Source organism: Merops nubicus, unplaced genomic scaffold (assembly GCF_000691845.1).
Source record: "Merops nubicus isolate BGI_N331 unplaced genomic scaffold, ASM69184v1 scaffold9755, whole genome shotgun sequence".
Classification (NCBI taxonomy): domain Eukaryota; kingdom Metazoa; phylum Chordata; class Aves; order Coraciiformes; family Meropidae; genus Merops; species Merops nubicus.
The window spans coordinates 52,701-70,029 of record NW_008607601.1 but is presented as its reverse complement, the minus strand read 5'-3'; the positions used below and the strand labels follow the sequence as shown (position 1 = coordinate 70,029).

At 42.0% G+C, this 17,329-nt stretch overlaps 1 protein-coding gene across 1 annotated transcript in view; it reads right to left on the bottom strand.

The window, feature by feature from the left end:
- Nucleotides 1-1,155: 1,155 nt before the first annotated feature.
- DCAF5 (DDB1 and CUL4 associated factor 5) overlaps nt 1,156-17,329 on the bottom strand; it is a 58,677-nt gene continuing 42,503 nt past the window's right edge. Inside the window, exons 7-8 of the mRNA XM_008939991.1 lie at nt 9,053-9,180; nt 1,156-2,961 (exon numbers count right to left, since the gene is read on the bottom strand). Coding sequence (XP_008938239.1) covers nt 1,156-2,961; nt 9,053-9,180 — 1,934 coding nt within the window. The remainder of the gene's footprint in view (nt 2,962-9,052; nt 9,181-17,329) is intronic.

Sequence of the window (17,329 nt, the reverse complement as noted above, 5' to 3'; positions counted from 1 at the left end):
CCCCGCCCATCTGCAGTTCTAAATGTTTGCAGCTCAGGGGTGGAAAAACAACCCTGATCTCCAATGCCAACCTATTTTGAGCTTTGGGCTGAGAAAAACTGCTAAAAGGGCTGAGGACTGCTAAAAGAAGCACTTTTCAGACTCTACCATGTGTTGCTGCTGATAGGCATCAGTTACATTATCCATCCTTCTGCTATTTTCTTTTTGGCCTACTGCCTCCCAAAAGCAAGCACATGGGGGAAGGGGAGGGCATGACCAATATACATCCCAACATTCAGATCCATGTTCTTAATAATAATAATTATTATTATAATAACAACAAGTGATGCACCTCTACGTGTTAAGCTCACAGAAAGGCACGTTTCAACGCCCAATTTTTAACAGCCCTTGGTCAGAGCGAGGCCTACTGCATAATACCTTCCTCTTGCCAAACAATCACATTTTAGAACAGCAATGACACTGTGTTATTCAGTTCTTTTCTTTAAAAAAAACCACAAAATTGAATGTCACCATAGGAACAGCCTAAAGTCGATTTTGGAAAGAGGCTCATTTCCTATAGCTTTTCTGTTGGCATAAAAATGTCACTGAACTGTGTCAGAAGCAAGTGCTTTATGAAGTGTCATCTCTAAAGATACCAGTTGGTTCTGAAAATATCCTCCCTAATGGTTCCATTATTCTTCTTCAGAAAGTAAAGAAAAGGGCCCAGAAAGGTTCCTTCCCCATCCTCCTCAACAAAAAACACACCCCAAGCCACCACCAGTGTGATCCAAGTCAATCATTCTGCAGCCTGTAATGTGTAATAAGGGTCAGTACGGAAAAATTCCTTCTCAGAAGGACAATTAAAACTTAAAGCAGTCATCCTGGCTGGCTGAACAAACGACACATGTTCACACAAGAATAAGTCAGTCAACCGTCTTAATAAGGATTTACTTTAAACAGAACCTTGTATGGGTACACTAGACTCAGTCTCATTAAGGAGCAGGTTGGATTTTTATACAGCATGAACCACTGGCAATCTAAAACAGACCCACTGAAGAATGGAATGGAGAATCAAACGCAATGTTTCAGACCCAAGCTCTATGTGCCTTTAATACTTTCTTTTTCCTTTTTTTTTTTTTGAGACAGAGTGCACGCTACGACAGACATTTGCATTTATCATGTTTTTAACTTCTTTTCTAAGGATGAACTTTCTGAATCTGCATCTTCCAACTCCGCCCTGTGTCTTTTCAGTCCTCCGAGAGACTGAGCGCTCTCGCTGCCCGTGGGACACAAGTCAGCAGCATCCTCTCTCGTGCTCACGCCGTAGCTGTTGGAGTCCATTTCAGACAGGCAGCAGTCCTTGTGCAAGGCCACAGCCCCCTGTACAAGGTTGCCACGGTCAGCAGTCGGGCGCCCCTGTAGTCCTTGCGTCAGGGCCTCCTGCTCTCCACAGCTCTGTCCGTTGTTGAAGCACGAGGGGCGCAGATGCAAGTGGCCGTTGTTGTGGGTGACGCAGGAGGTCTCGAGGCTCCTCTCCTCGCTGTCCTCAGCCTGGTTTCTGGAGCAGGGACCCGACACGCTACAGAGGGCAACGGTGGAGAACGGAGGGACCAGGGAGTGATGGCTGGATGCTGGTTGGCGGTTCTGACTGTTTTTCTGTTCCACAAGTCCCACGGTCTGAACGCAAGGCTCTTCAGTACAACTACTTAGCCCTTTGCAGTTAGCTTTCCCATTGAGCTTTTTAGTCTCAAAAGAATGCTCTATGCCTCCACTGCTAGTGTCTTCAGATGTGTTCTCTTGACCCTCTGTCCGCCGCTGATTGTCACATTCGTGAGCTTGACCATTACTAGAATTTTCTATCAAGCCACATTCTTTTAAAGTTTCTTTGTTGTGGCTTTCTGTAGAAAGAGCTGGGGAACCCTGAGGAACTACTGAACTCGAGTTCCTAGCATCTTCCTTATTTAACGAGTGTGCTGTACTGTGCCTTCCACTAGTTCCTGGCTTCCCTTCATCATTCTCTCCGTCTCCTCTGGAGGACTCACCATCTTTACTAGCTGAATATGATATGTAAGAATAATGAAGCCATTTATAAGCTTTGTATATCTTTCTCTCCACTGATTCACTGTCTGAACAAGGAGACGTCCTTTCTTTGAGAACTTCTTTGTTGGCTGAACTCCTTTCTGGTGAAGAAGCTGGAGAAGAAGAAAGATCATCGACTTTGATCTGGGGGTAATCATAGATGTCCTCACCTATGTAAGGAGTCACATTCTCTGTGTTAGTGCTAGTCCTTTCCTCCTTCTGCACCTTCTGTCGGCGCCTCAGCGCGTTGCGTTGCCTCATGGACGTGCGTCGTTCATTCAGTTCCTCTTCATCTTCTGTACTGCTGCTGCTGGAACTGCTGGACTCGTTCTCCTCGGGGCTCGGGGACCGCGGCCGTGGGAAAAGGTCTGTATCTAGTTCTGCCTCGCAGGCATTGTCATCAGAGTCAGACTCATTGGAAAGGGCCAGGAGACGTTTATCCTGATACTTCCTCAGCGCAGAGAGCCTCTGCTGACGGGAAGCCACGTCTTCTCTGGCCGAGGGGGATTCGGTCGATCTTAAGGCCCTTAAGTTGTAGGCAGCTTCATCAGACTCTTCCGGCAGGTGCGGGGGGGAGTGGTGCAGAGAGGCGGAGGACTCGGACTCGCTGTAGGCGGAGCGCTCGCTCACCCCCGCGTGCAGCTGCAGGATGGTGCTCTCGCTGAGGTCGCTGTCCGAGTCGGAGCTCCAGCCCTCGATCTCCCGACGCACCAGCGAGTCAAAAAAGGCCATCATCCGTGGGTCTTCCTGGACTGACTGGTTGGCATAGTCGTGGGACAAACCACTACCGCTGTTCAACACAAGACTGATGTACTCTTCATGAGTGTAGAGGCAACGTGAGTCATCCTCGATCCTACCATCCAGATCCCCTGTGCAGTCAGGCTGCTTGTAAGGGCTCCAGATCTGTAACAGAAAATAATTTTTTTTTTAAAGTATATCTTTGAATTCATGAACCATTATAATGATTTGAAATAGAAGAGTGGCGCAAATACCCGGAGCAGCTGCAAGTTGCAGATTGCTTCTGTTAATTGTCACCCCTCAGACCCATACTTACAAGTCTTGCAGAGATGTGGGTTTTTTTCCTCCCCCTTTACAAATGTGTTTTTCCTGCATCTACTGCACACACCCAGAACTTCAAAGCTCTCACACTGCAGATTATCCATCATTTCAATGTTTCATTGTGTAATAATTTCTCCTAAATTGCAGGGCTCTATTTTTATGTAATAGGGGATGCTTACTCACTAACGGTAAGAATAGTTTGTTGCCTGCAGTACAGTCTTGGCACTAATGAAGGCACTTGTTTCCCAGGAAACTAGAGTTGCTTGTGCCTGTGATGTAGAGTAACGTTTCATCCAGCTGCACAGTCAGTCACACCTGATCAGCAGGCAGGGAGCTGGATGTATGAGGCTGCACTGCTCCCTTTAGGGAACAGTCATGAAGGAAAGCAAGCAGCCAACATCCTCTCAAGACACAGCAGTTTTGTTAGTTAGTGAGGAAAGATGAAAAAGAAGAGTTCTACTGAAAGCTAGTGGAGAGAAGCAGTAGCATTGCAAAGGGTGATGTTTTCACCAACAGCAACAGCCATGACTGTGCTGTCTCTCTAACCCTCCCTCACTTTTCCTAGTATGGAGGGGGAAAGTGGAAAAAAACCAAAAGCCCCCAAAAGGACCCACCAATATCCCTAAGAAACTGCTAATCCATAGCAAACTTAATAATTGGATCTCCTCGCCCTGCTCAGTTGTACTCACAGATTTTGGGGCAATGCAATTAAGGCACTCATTGGACAACCAGTATCACTTTACTCTAGCTCAGTGGTTAATGTGATGCACAACACCTAGTGTAAGCAGTGCTGGTACAAAGCTTACCCACAACGCTGCCTTCACCTTCTGCTTACAGAAAATCCCATTTCAGTCATGCTTTGGTTTTACCAAAGTTAACAAGCTCAGGGAAAATAATTCTACACCAGCTGTCTGTACCAGGTTGGCCTTTTGGGACAGACTTTGGCAAAAACGCCTATTTCCCCAACAGAAATTAGTCAAGTTTTGTTCCAAGCAGACAAAACCACTGACAAAAACAGTGTTTTGCCTGTGTGAGTGGGATAATCAGCACTCCTCTCACAGATGCAACAGAATCTGACACTACCACGACAAGCGCTATCAGAAAAGCCCATGAGAATGCCAGTAATTCTGTACTCACAGAGATTTTTCAACAGTGTACATTAAAATCTTACACCAGTAATACTGGGAGTAAAATGAAATAAGTTATCTTGCAGCTACTTGTTCAGCACAGCTAAATTTCAGACGTATAGGTGACCTTTATGCTGGAATTGTCCCAAACTTGAATGCCATTACTTTGCATTCTCATTTGTAATTTACAGTTAACAGAGCTTCCACATATGACCTGGCTATGTAGATAGAAGAGATACTATTCCAGAAGTACAAGTTGGCTGCAGATAGGGCTTTTTCTGAATGGTGTTGTGGTTTAATCCCCATGCAGCTGCTTGCCCACTCCTCCTCCCCTGCTGTGGGATGGGGAGAACTGAAACCCAGTAAAGCTCCTGGGTTGAGAAAAGAACAGTATAATTAACAGTTTAATAAAAATAAAATCTGATAATAAGAGTTATGAAAATGACTATAACAAAAGAAGAGTGAAATAAAACCCAAGACAGACAAGTGTTGCACAATGAACTTGTTCACCACCCGCTGACTGATGCTCAGCCAGTCCCTGAGCAGCCATCTGCCCCCTCCCTGGCCAACCCCCCCCCAGTTTATATACTGGGCATGATGGTATGGAACATCCCTTTGCCTAGTTTGGAACAGCTGTCCTGGCTGTGCCCCCTCCCTCCCAACATCTTGTGCCTCTCCAGCCTTCTCACTAGCAGGGCATGAGAAGCTGAAAAATCCTGAACTTGACTTAAGCTCTACTTAGCAAAAACTAAACATCAGTGTGTTTCCAACATTATTCTCACACTAAATCCAAAACATCAGCTACAAGTAGCAGCTATCAGGAAGAAAATTAACTCTATCCTAGCGGAAGCCAAGCGAATGGCAATCATCCAGCTGCCTTTCAGAACAAGTCGAAGGAATTTTACATTGCATTACATGAGCCTGCTGGGAGGTACATGCCTCAACACCAAGGTGTATTTGCTATTTGTACTCAATTGCCATTTGAGTACTTAAGCAAACTTTCTTCCAGTAAAGGAGTACTGTTCTTCCAGTACAGTTCATTAACGTAATACCTGAAACCAGAATGAAGACAGCCTCCATTGCTTGGCTCAGGCACTGCACTCAAGGGACAAGCATCAGGTGTGCATACAGATAACAAACCCCAACCTAAGCCCACTGTGCACAGACTTCCATCAACCATACTTAACCAAGGAAGAATGTGAGCAAATCAGAGAAAATAAGTTGGTATATCATCCCACTGAAGCAACAATCTATCAGGAAGTTCTTTCTCTGACAGAGGATTACAGAACTGAACATTACTCACTGATGCCCCAGAGTAGAGATATAAAAATAGGAACGATAACAGAAAAAGGGGAGTACAAAACTGGTTCTCTGCTTCAGCAGAGATGCCACAGAGAGCATCTCTGAATTGCTTATATTCCATGGTGACAGAACCCCAAATTTAAACCAAAAAGTATTTACGCCCGTAGCGTGAGAATAATTAAACCCATCTCTATTAGACTATCTGATGAAGCAGAGTCAGCTAGCCACAACAGCATTAATCTGTCACCATAGCAACATGGGCAAGTAGACTTTGCTATCTTTGATACACTGATGCTTTTTAAACAAATGGGACCTACAACAGTTGTGCTCAGTTACACAGTATTCTATTTCCAATACAAAACAGTATTTCTTTCTGAAAATCCTTATGCTCTTCACCTATTTCATCTTCTCTGGAACTGTCTTCTAACTGCACAGTTCTCCATGAGCCTCCTCTAAGTACCACACATCAGAGGGATTGCCTCATTTAGTTCTCCTGCAATGCATTTTGTTCTCCTGCCAGCACATCCTAATGCCTCACACACTTAGCTGAGGGGAAAGTGGTCTTTTTCTGTTTTCTATTGCTTTAGCCTTCACAGCAACTGCTTGCTGCAAATGCTGATCTTAGCTCACAGCTGTGCTTTGCACAGAATCTTATTGAGGTTCAGGTTTCTGAAAGGGAGGGCAATAAGCAATTCATGTGTGTTGATATGTCCAGAACACAGACTCGAGTCAAGGCATCTGATATCCTTTATTAATGAGCTTGTTGAGTCTTACTTTATGTTTCTGTAACCTCTTCTCTTGAATATTCACACACACACCCAGTCCCCATCTTATCCATTGTATTCCCAGTCCTTGCAGAAATCAACCTCTAAACCACAGAGTTACTGAACTATATTCTGGCAGGTGCTTTACAACAAAATAAAACGAAAGTAAAAACCCCCATAACCACAAAGGTCAAAGTCATTCTTGTAGATACTATTCATTTCAGCAGAGCTAGGCCCGAGATGAATTTGTATCTCATTTGCAATCAGCATTAAAATAGCAAGTGTGTTGGCAGAAGCACGTGGAGTTATTGAATGGCTTTGTCTGTATCATGCCTTGATGCTGGTGCTATCAGTTCCTCACTTCTAGAAGTACTAAATTTAGGCCAGCTAGTCTAAAAATTAAGGGCTCAGACAAATACTTGCATTTGCATTTTTAATTCATCACAGAGTTTCTACAATAGAAAGAGTGGAAAACCAGCCAACTGCGGTGAAGTTATCTCCTGTGATTTAATTCCAGAGAGGTCTTTAGAAGACACTTAAAGGACAGTAAAAGGAAGGACACTTCTGAAGGAGCTGATGGAAAGAAACAAAACCCAACAAAACAAGGAAACAAACTTCACTACAAGTTTTATTGAGGGATCTTCCTGGTCATCTCAACTTCTCTGAGCAAGCACAAAGAGCTTTACATGGGGGAGGGAAAGATGGCCACGCAAGGGAAGGACCTGTGCTCCCACTGCTTTTAATGCAGCCAACAGCCCCTCAGAACTGCTCCTCCTGGTTCTCCTGTTTTGCCTTCTTCTAGTGGCAGTTGTAGCCTCCAGCTGCAATGAAGAAGAATCCACCATTGTGTGGTGACTGTAAACCACTGTTCACTAAGTACCTTTAAAGTGTGAAGTCATGCTGATCAGGCAAGATATGAGCCTTAAAACAACCTGATCCCAAAACAAGGCACATTACAAGCTGAGACAAAATGACACACAACAAAAGGGTAAGAAGTTCTGGCTTGCTAGTAAACTTAATATGTTACACACCTTTCCCTTAATTTGTTTCTAGCTTGCCATGTTTGGGGAATTCAGTTCCTTCAGAGCAGCTACATGAGTTCCACTGCACATACTGAGACCCACCAGGCGTTCTCCTCTAAGGAAGCACTCAAGCAGAGGTGTCTTTCAAAGTTACACAACCTGTGACTGGAGCCTTAATAGAACTAACCTTTTAATCACCAGGCAAAAAGAAACCCCGCCAAAACCCTAGCAGAAGTACACAAAAGCAACACAGGGGATGTTTATACCAATGTTAATCCAACAGTCTAAGCACACTCATGCAGGAAGGATTCATAGGGTGAAGGGTCAGCAGATCTAAAATCCAAAAGGGAGAATTCAGGTTGTGTGAATCAAGTTCCCAAAGAGAAAAAAAAGAAAAAGAAAAAAAAAAAGGCCTCTGGCAAAACTGTTGTTGAACAGTGGCAGTTTGACTGCTTGGAAACTGAAAAATCAGTGAGCTGCTAAGACTGTTCAATGTGCTTTTGTCCAAAGCCTGTATCTGATAGATCTGTGATCAGACCTGTCAGAGGGACAGAGATGAAGAAAATGGTAGCAAAGCAAACTAAAGCACCAGTGGAAGATAGAGGAGAAGGAAAGCTGAACTACAAACAGAACCCAAATGCTGATAGTAGCTGTAATGCAAGTGATGCAGCTGGGCACTGGGCCATGGTCTCAGGGCTCTGGGCCAGTTCTGGTCCATAAGTTGCAGAGCACTAAAACATTCTTTTTCAGGACAAGCTCATGCAGTCAGCTTGTAGCTGACTAAAGCATTTACTAATACTCAAACCTCATCTATAGCCACATGCAGGCAAGACTTCTATGAAGTTGTCCAACAAATAGAAGCAGCACCAGTTCTCATTATCTTACTTAAAAATTAAATATTTCTGGTTTCTTTCATCTTGTTAATAGACCCAAATAATTGCAAAATTTCTATAGCAGCAGAATGCAAAGTGCATTAGTGTAGCAGAATGGTCTGCCTTCCCACCCTCAACTTCTGCTATTAGAAATGGCTAAAAAGCTAAAAAACCCTGCTCCCACAATATTGTCTGTCTTGCCTTAAGGAAAGAAAGTTTCAGAACCTCACAAGGTTTGTTATTTCTTCACATTTCACATAAAAAGGCACAAACTTTCTAAAAAAAACCCTGTACACCACCAGAGGATTCAGAAAAGAAATACTATGGAAGGAGTCCTGCTTTCTCTGGAAGCCAGGGAAAGGTATGTTGAATTGATTCAATGCACAAGTGTGTACAAAAATTACAGAAGGGCTCATGAGGCAGTATTTGGGCCAAATTCAGCTAGGTCAGGCTAGACTATGGCTCAGTGATACTCTTTGAGAGATTTTAATTAAATTTTAGCCCAAAGTATCAGAAGTCTTAGGAGATCATGTTTCAGCTGTGACCAGACTGTTTGCAAGATACTTCCGTTATGTATGGAATGAAACTGGAAAATAATTCCTTTTTCAAGGTACAAACACAGGAAATTCTGATCTTATCCCTTAGCTCTAAAACCTTCAAAATTGAGTTTAAAGTTGCAATGCCCAATTAAAAATTTGCATCAGTTTAGGCAGCAAACGAGCCATAGCACTTTACAAAAGAGTAAGATGAGAACACAAGGATGGGTGTGAAAAAGAACGGTGCTGAACAAAACAAAGCACTTCCTCCTGAAATGCAGAAAGAACACATTTTCTGATAGTTAATCTTACCTTTATAATCTTTTCAACGCCAGAAGAACAGATCATGTAAGTGTGAGGATTAAACCGGACTTGGTTTACAATTGACCGATGACCTTTCAATACCATAAAAGCACCATTGACGACCCTGCCAATGCCACCTAAGGGAAAAACAAGCACATGCTGAAATAAATCATTAACACTTCATATTGCTTTCATTCACAATCATTTAAAGCTGTATTATATTTGACAGAGTGCTTCGTCTTTATTTTGCAATATTTTAAGGACTCTGTTCACTGCAGAATTCCAATTTTATGAGCGATGCCCCTGTGAAAAGCTGCAAGTTTGATGAAAAGCATCCTTCCTACAAATTAGGAATTGGAAGCTACCTTTAGTTCAACTATCTAAACAAACCATGAAGGGTTTTGACCTAATATGACAAGTATGTGAATAAAAACAACATACAGAGTTAATGAAATCACCAGCAAAACCATAGTGCCTAAGGCATGACAATACTCACAGTTTGTAAATTTGAAGCAGAGACAAAGAGGTTTATTTTTTAAAAATAGCTATATGTTTTTCTTTATTTATTTACTTTTCAAATTAGCAGTTCACTACTATCACAGCTGACTCTAGTCTGATGGATAGGAATCTAAAGGAGGCAATCTTGAAGGCTACTAACCCGAGTTATGACATTACATCTGGACTTAGTATAGCCTTTCCCAGACCAGGATCTATAACAACTCATATTTCTGTGAATCAACCTTTGAGGGACCTGAAATAACACATCTGACCAGGGGGTTATATCATTCTTTGTCACAAGGCAGGGAATTAGCTGAAATGGAATACTTCTGTGTTAACGGTAAAACTCAGAGCAGAAGCCAGACAACTTTTCTGCTTGGTCATTGACTCTTACTAGGTCCATGTACCAAAGCAAGAAACTATCACATGGTAGGGTTTTTTATAGGCATGGACTCACACAATTAAAACCATAAATTTGTTAGAAAACACACCCATGTGTCTGAATAAACAAGTGTCAATCACCATGCCATGATTAACATCTTCAATGAAAGAAACCAAAACTTTTAAAAGAGGAGGAAGTAAAAACTGAAAACCACTTCAGAGGAAAACAATCTTGCTATTTACAACTTCAAAGGTCATATGCACACCTTAGAGAAAGGGAAAATAAACTCATTAGTTTCTGTGCTACTTATAATTGTCTTAACACTAAACAAGTAAATTTTAGGTTCTTCTTGATGAAGATGTTTGCTATCCTCCCTTGTCCTCAGCAGGAGCTCTTTCAGCTGAAACAGCTGCTGTTTAAGCCCTAAGCCCAGTGTTGAACAAGTCTTCCAAAACAGAGTCCTGAGTTCTGCTGCAATGCACGTTTCCCAAATAAAAACTTGCATTAATACTGAAAAGTATCAAGCTGGGATTAAAAAAAAAAAAAAAAAAAAAGGTGTTCCAGTGTCACCTTCCATTTGTTAGGTTACATAAATGGTAAGAACTGCAGCTAGTGAGCGTGTGTTCAGCCCCTCTCCTCTTAGAGAAAGTACTTTTCCCTTCTACTCATTATGACTAACTACACTCTGAAGACCAGAGAGATGTGTACAGAGCACACAAACCATGATAAAGATTTAGAAATGAGGACTCATCCAGCTCCTAAAAATCCAGTCAGATCTTTTTACTGCTTCTGGAAAGCATTCTATTTGCATAAATCAATTTTTTGGTCCAAACTGCAGTCTCATGGCACTTTGGGATAGAAAGATAACATGCCTGAAGAAGCTAAAAGAGATGGCAAGTAACTCCAAGGACCAAAATACTGGGACATTTTAAAAGTTCTGTATATTTAAAAAATAACTCACTTAAAATTTAAACTCATTTAAAATTAATAAAAAACAACAAACAAACACAAAAACAAACACCAAACCAAAACCAACCCCAAACACTTGAGACTATCACTCCATTTAACTTCTAAATATGCTCATCAGAACTGCACTGAGACTGAGCTACCTGGAACAGTTCTCTTACTTGGATACACTTGTATTTTCTGTAAAGGGTGAGAGAGAAGTTCTGCTTTCAGGCACTGGATCATGATTTCACCAGTGTAAGCAATGCTGGCTGAGAAGTAACTGACTGGAGGGCAAGCTCATTCCGTGCCAGACTGGGATCTTCCGATTTTCTTCTCCATTTTATGAAATTCCTCACGTCCTTCCATTCTGCTCACCCTGCCAGACAATCATGACCACATTTATGGCTGATGGCAAGTTGCCCTACTCCCACAGCATTCCTTCCAGCCAAATCACAGTTGTCAATCCAGTAGCATCCATCAAGCCAATGGTAGATCAGTTACATCAAGTCCAGTTCACAACACATTTATCTTGACCTAGCAGACAAATGTTCCAGGAAAGATGGGCTCAGGAATGAGGAGACAATTTGCTTAGGAAATGTTTCCAAGTCTGTAAGTAGTACCTAAACCAAGGTTTAACTATCCATGGATTCTAGATGCCTGAAATCAGTTCGAAACAAGAAATATGCCTTACGAAACACTTATAAAGGAGTCAGAAGTTAGAGAGACAAAAATCAAAGAAAGAATTATAATGGAAATGCAATACAAGTCTAGGGCACTAACATCTTGGGCTGCATTTCCAAAGACAGTCATTAGCTTTTTGTGGCACTGTCAGCAGTGTGAATTAACCCATGGTTATTTTCCTAGTGAAAATAATCATTTAATACCAGAACTGTCTTCTGGCATGAAACATTAAAAGTTTATCAATTCACTAAGAGTGTTGGATGAAAGTGGCACAGCATGCCACGTCTAGAACACAGCTCTCCCTGGGCTGAAGTCAGATTCAGGCAGTGCCTGAAGCCCAGAAAGCCAACTGTATCCTGGGCTGCATGAGAAGCAGCATGGCCAGCAGGTTGAGGGAGGGGATGCTCCCTCTCTTCTTCGCTCCCTTGAGACCTCACCTGGAGTGATGCATCCAGCTCTGGAGTCCTCAGCACAGGAAAGACATGAACCTTCTTAAGCAAGTCCAGAGGAGAGTCACAAAAATGACCCAAGGGCTGGAACCCCTCTGCTATGAGGACAGGCTGAGAGAGTTGTGGTCGCTCAGCTTGGAGGAGGCCCTAGGTAGAGCTTTTCTATAAAGGGGGCTTATAAAAAAAGGTGGAAAGAGACTTTTTACCAAGGTCTGTAGTGATGGAAGAAGGGGCATCAGTTTTAAGCTAAAAGAGTGTAGATTTATTTTGGGTATAAGGGAAAAGTTTTTTACAATGAGGGCGATGAGAAACTGGAATAGGTTGTACAGAGAAGCTCTGGATGCCCCATCTTTGGAAGTGCTCAAGACCAAGCTGGATAGGGCGGTGAGCAACCTGATCTAGTCCCTGCTGATGGCAGGGAGGTTGGGCTACATGACATTTAAAGATCCCTTCTAACCCAAATCATCCTGTGATTCTATGATTCTATGAAGGAAGTCCAAAGCTTAATATTGGAGCTCCCTAAATTAATTGTAAGCTATTAACAGTAAAATCAGAGGAAGCATAGTACTAGAACATACTTCACTCCTCCTACAGTAAAGGTGAACTTCCCTGCAAAGCCCCTTAAAGCAACTAACTGCCCAATTACAGGAGAAGTCCCCTAAGAACAGATTTCTGCAATCACAAATCTTAGGGGCCAGCTTTTTCCAGTAACACAGGAGGTTTTAATCATTTTAACCAAAAACTATTGACTTTAGCAATACTCTGATAATCTTTGTGTCAAATGTAATAGACTGCCCCAAAAGCTCATTTTTGGACCACCTCTTGCCTGGTGCAATTTTAGCCTACCAACTCCTATGTGCTTAAGTGATGTCTCTTAAGATAAAAGTGCTTACTGCAGAGGCTTCTACACCCTTACCCTGACAGCAGTCCCTCCATGTTAGAAGGTACTCCAGGGAAGCTGGTATCACATTACAGAGTGTCTACGTGGCAGAGAGGTGCCTGTGTCCAGACCTGTCTGGAATCCCTCTGCTCTCTAAGCAGAGGCTTAGCTGCAGCCATGCAGCTTCTCACCACCTCACAGTGTGAGTTCAGTTTGCTCACATCTGCTGGCAAAAAGTGCATCTGTACATTAAGTGGGGGTTGGCCATAAACTGCTCAAATTCCTGAAGGCCATCTTCCTGCTTTGCATGCAATAACTTCTAGTTCTTTCTGCTGTCTTCATTTGAACTGGTATCTTTATTCCTATTATTTCAGCAGAATTGACCTCTGGTATGCCAACAACACTTAAATTCTGCATTTGAGGTTTGGTTTGGAGTATTGTTTGTTTGCTTTTGAATTTAATGGCATGCACAGGTCCTGCAACTGTTTTAGCATGGCAGCTTTAAAATTCTTAAATAGTTATCACATGCATTCGTAGCACTTATACAGAAGCCATTAGCTTCCTTATGTGTGATTATGAATAGTTAAAAAAAAAGCCTCCAAGTCTTCAGAGGCTGATTATGCCAACCTTAGAAGGTTTCTAGCTTTCTAACCTCTAACAACTGGAGGGAAGGGATGGAGATACACTAACGAGTTTTGCAATACTTCCCCAAAATTACTATGCTTAAAGAAAGTTCCAAGCAAATAAAAGCAAACCAAAAAACCAAAGTGAAACATCATGAAGATTCCTCTTCCTCTACACCCTGCAAATAAGTGCTCCAAAGAGGAGTAATACAAAATCCCCTCAAATTGTTTAAATAGTACACTACTATACTATCTGACCAGCTGGAAGAAGTAACTTATAAAATGTACACGTCAGATTCAGCATCTTAAAGTGTATTTCCCCTACACATTTGACAAAAACATCTTGGCAACACAAGGTCTATCTAGAGGATACAGCCAGAAGGATGGAACAATACAATGATTTGAAGCAGTAGATGTCTAAGTTGCTAAAGTCATTAATTCTTGGTTTGCTTTACTATTTTATGGTTTAAAGATTATGCTAACGAAATCCTTGTTAATGATGTAGTTTGAGAAATATTTATGCAAATGAGTTGACATTTCACATATTGAGAACATGCTGGATGATACATACCAACACATTTTTAAAAACCACCAGGAAATGATAATGAAGGAGAGTGAGATATCTGGAGGGCAGTCTGACTTCCCATGCTCAAGTTCCACAACATGTAGCAGTGTTTAAAAAAAATAACCACATCAACTCCAAACCAGAAGATTGAATCATTTGAAGGATAACGAAAAAAGGCAAGTAGTAGATTAGCAGGAAGAGTGCCCTAAGGCAGAAATCCCCTAAGAATGTACAACAGTCTCTAAAGTAATGGAAGTTGCATTGTTCCAAACATGAGAGAAAAAAAAAGAAAGTCAAAGCACTGGAGAACTTGCTGGGATAAGAACAATCCTCCACTGGCTCTGTAACAGAGGAATTAAATGACCTCATTAAGAAGAAGCCCTTTCTATCTAGGACACTAAAAAAGAAGTCCCACTGGTTGTTCATATAAGGTAGAAAGACGTTCCACAGACCAAAGCATAACTTCACACAAGCCTTATGAATTACTCAAAGTGCTGAAAACTCCTGAGAAGAACCAGATATTTGCAGCTGCTGCCAGCGTGCCATAGCACACCACCTCACTGCAGGACTTGGCATTATGGTAGAAAGCTCACTTTAAATTAATTTAGTTTTCATTAATAATAATCTAGGACACATTTAGACCACAGGCCACTGCCTTGCATTTGAATCCTATGAGGTCATGATGCACTAGCAGAAGAGAGATACCATAGTTTGGAAAGCAAATGCACAGCACAATGCAAGCAGATATAGATAAATATGCATAGGATATAGGGCCTCTGCCTTTAGTGCAGCAGATGATGTGCAGACTCCATAAAAAGTCTCTCTTTGGTCACTCCAGCACCTGTATTTGTTTCCTACAATGCATACCAGCATATGGCTTTGCTCCTCAGGGACCTGTCTGTAGAGAAGCTAGATTTAAACCAAGCACTCCTGTCCTGAGAGCACAGGGTCCTGCAGCATCCCTTCTAGTGGGATCAGGGATCCGAGTACAGCTCTGGCAGCAGCCAGAGTAACTTCGAGGTTTCTCAGCACCACAGGCAAAACTGACTTGGATCACATCAAATATAGGGTGAGAACAACAAGGGCTGGCCAAGATCCTTCCTCCTCCAAGCATGGTAAGAGGAGATAGTTGGGAGGAAGCATCAGGGGACTCCAGCTTACTACTTCTGCTACTAGAAGAGAAAGGGAGTCTCCCATTAAGAAAGCAGCTCCAACTCCACCTGCAGACTGCTTCTTCTGTCACCTTTGAAGCCACCCTCCACCTTTTAGGTCAGGTGAAAGGATCAGCAAGACCTTACAGATCTTTAGTGTAGGCACAGGGAGCAGTGGGCTGGCTCGGGATTCTTCCATGCAGTCATCCACCTTGTTTAGCCTACGTCTAGCACCAGCCCCAGGGTGCTCTTGCACCTCTGCAGAGATTCCACAAGCCAAATTAAATGATTTTTTTTTTTCTTAAAACACCTATAGAATATGCAGAAGGCTAGAGTAGTAGTGGCTATTTTTGGATGTATATTTTCTCTCTCTTCTTTTGGGGTTACTAAATATCTGCCATTATCTATCTGCACCTTATCTATATCAACCCTCCCACCACTGTTATCACCAGTAGGGCTGAACAACAATATGAAAGCTAAGACAGAGTTACTGTAGAAATAAACATTGGCACACCCTTTCTACTCTGCCTCCTCTCCTCATCTGAGAGAGATGGCTCTTCCAGTGTGGTTAACTGCGTAGGTCACAATGGTTTTTTACAATGTTTTTGGAACCATGCATATTACCACCAACAACTATGTTTTCTGAGTATAAAGGGAATAAAATAAGTTAAATTATCACACAATTGTTGGCTTTTTTTTTTTTTTTTTTTTTTTAAAATGGAGGCATAAAACTGCTTGCCTGTGCATTTATTTTGTACTGATAGCTGCAAACACGTCCAGTACAGTAGAGGAAGGAGCCCTGGTATAATCAGATGGGTAGTTGCTGGTGACTAAGGCTTCTCCAGCCTCAGCCAGTGCTCAGTGTTATCTTTAGCTTTCTACTGCTAAATTAGATATTAAACATGGGAAGGCCACTGAGAGAATCACTCACTGAGTCCAAATCTTCTTCCATTTGGCTCCAGTACTACAAAGCACCCAACACTACCTTGGTTTTTGATAGATGCCATCTAGCCAGGACATTTTCACAGGTTCTTAGTATTACAATCCGCATGACATAGAAATCAGTCTAAATTCCACTGAATACAAGAACTTCTACAGTGTCCCACCACTTGCTGTGATAATCAAACAACTGTTCCATAGCACGCTCTGGTCAACACTGACCTGAAGGAAGAGACAAACTACACTCCTAAAAGTAAAACAGTTTATAACCCAAGATTATGCCTCAGAATAATCAACATTAAAAAAAAAAATATATATATATATAAACCTTCCAGAGCATGCTCCTTGTTGGGCCAGATGGCTTCCCCTGCCCCAACCCAACTGGTATGCATACATGCATGTGTGCCCATATATAAAAATCTCAAAAATAGCTAAAGACATTAAGAAACACTTAATCACCTACTATTCATCTTCACTTATTGGCCTGGAACCTTGAGAACTTAAACCACAAGCTGTCTCAAGTGAGATAACCCTGTTCAAATGCTGTGAAAAGATCTGTTGCTGAATTCTTCAAGCCTAAAGAAGTGTCTGCATTTACAGTGACCAATGAAGAGGGAAAAAAAAGGGAAGAAAAGTTGCATTAGCTCTGCTGAAAACTGTTGCAATTAGTTTAGTAACTGGACCACAATGACAGGCCCTTTCTTGCTAGCAGTTACAGTCAAAGACAGAATTAAATGAAGTTTTGAAATACAGTTTGCTGTTTTGATTTAGTGAGTTTTTCAGAAGTCTGGTGACAGCCTGCTCACGTAAACTGAAGGATCCCCAACTGTCTTCTCAATCACAAATAAATATCATATCCCTCACATGGCATCTTTGAGCAATATTTCAGAAGCAAGAGACAAGCTCTGAGTTGCAAAGATGATTCAGACTAGTGGGTGAGGAATGTAAATTCCATTTTGCAAAACATTTGGTCTAGGAAGCCCTCTATTACCCCACAAGACATGTCAGGTTCTGTCTTGAGCAGGGATTTTTCCCCAGTTAAAAGGCCATATCTATCGAAGTTAGGTTTAAATGCTGCCTGAAGTGCTTATATGTTAACAGCCTTGCTGGGCAATGTAGGGTGGTTGTCTCTTCTCACTTCTAGCTTGCCTTGGAGTCAAGTAAAAGCTG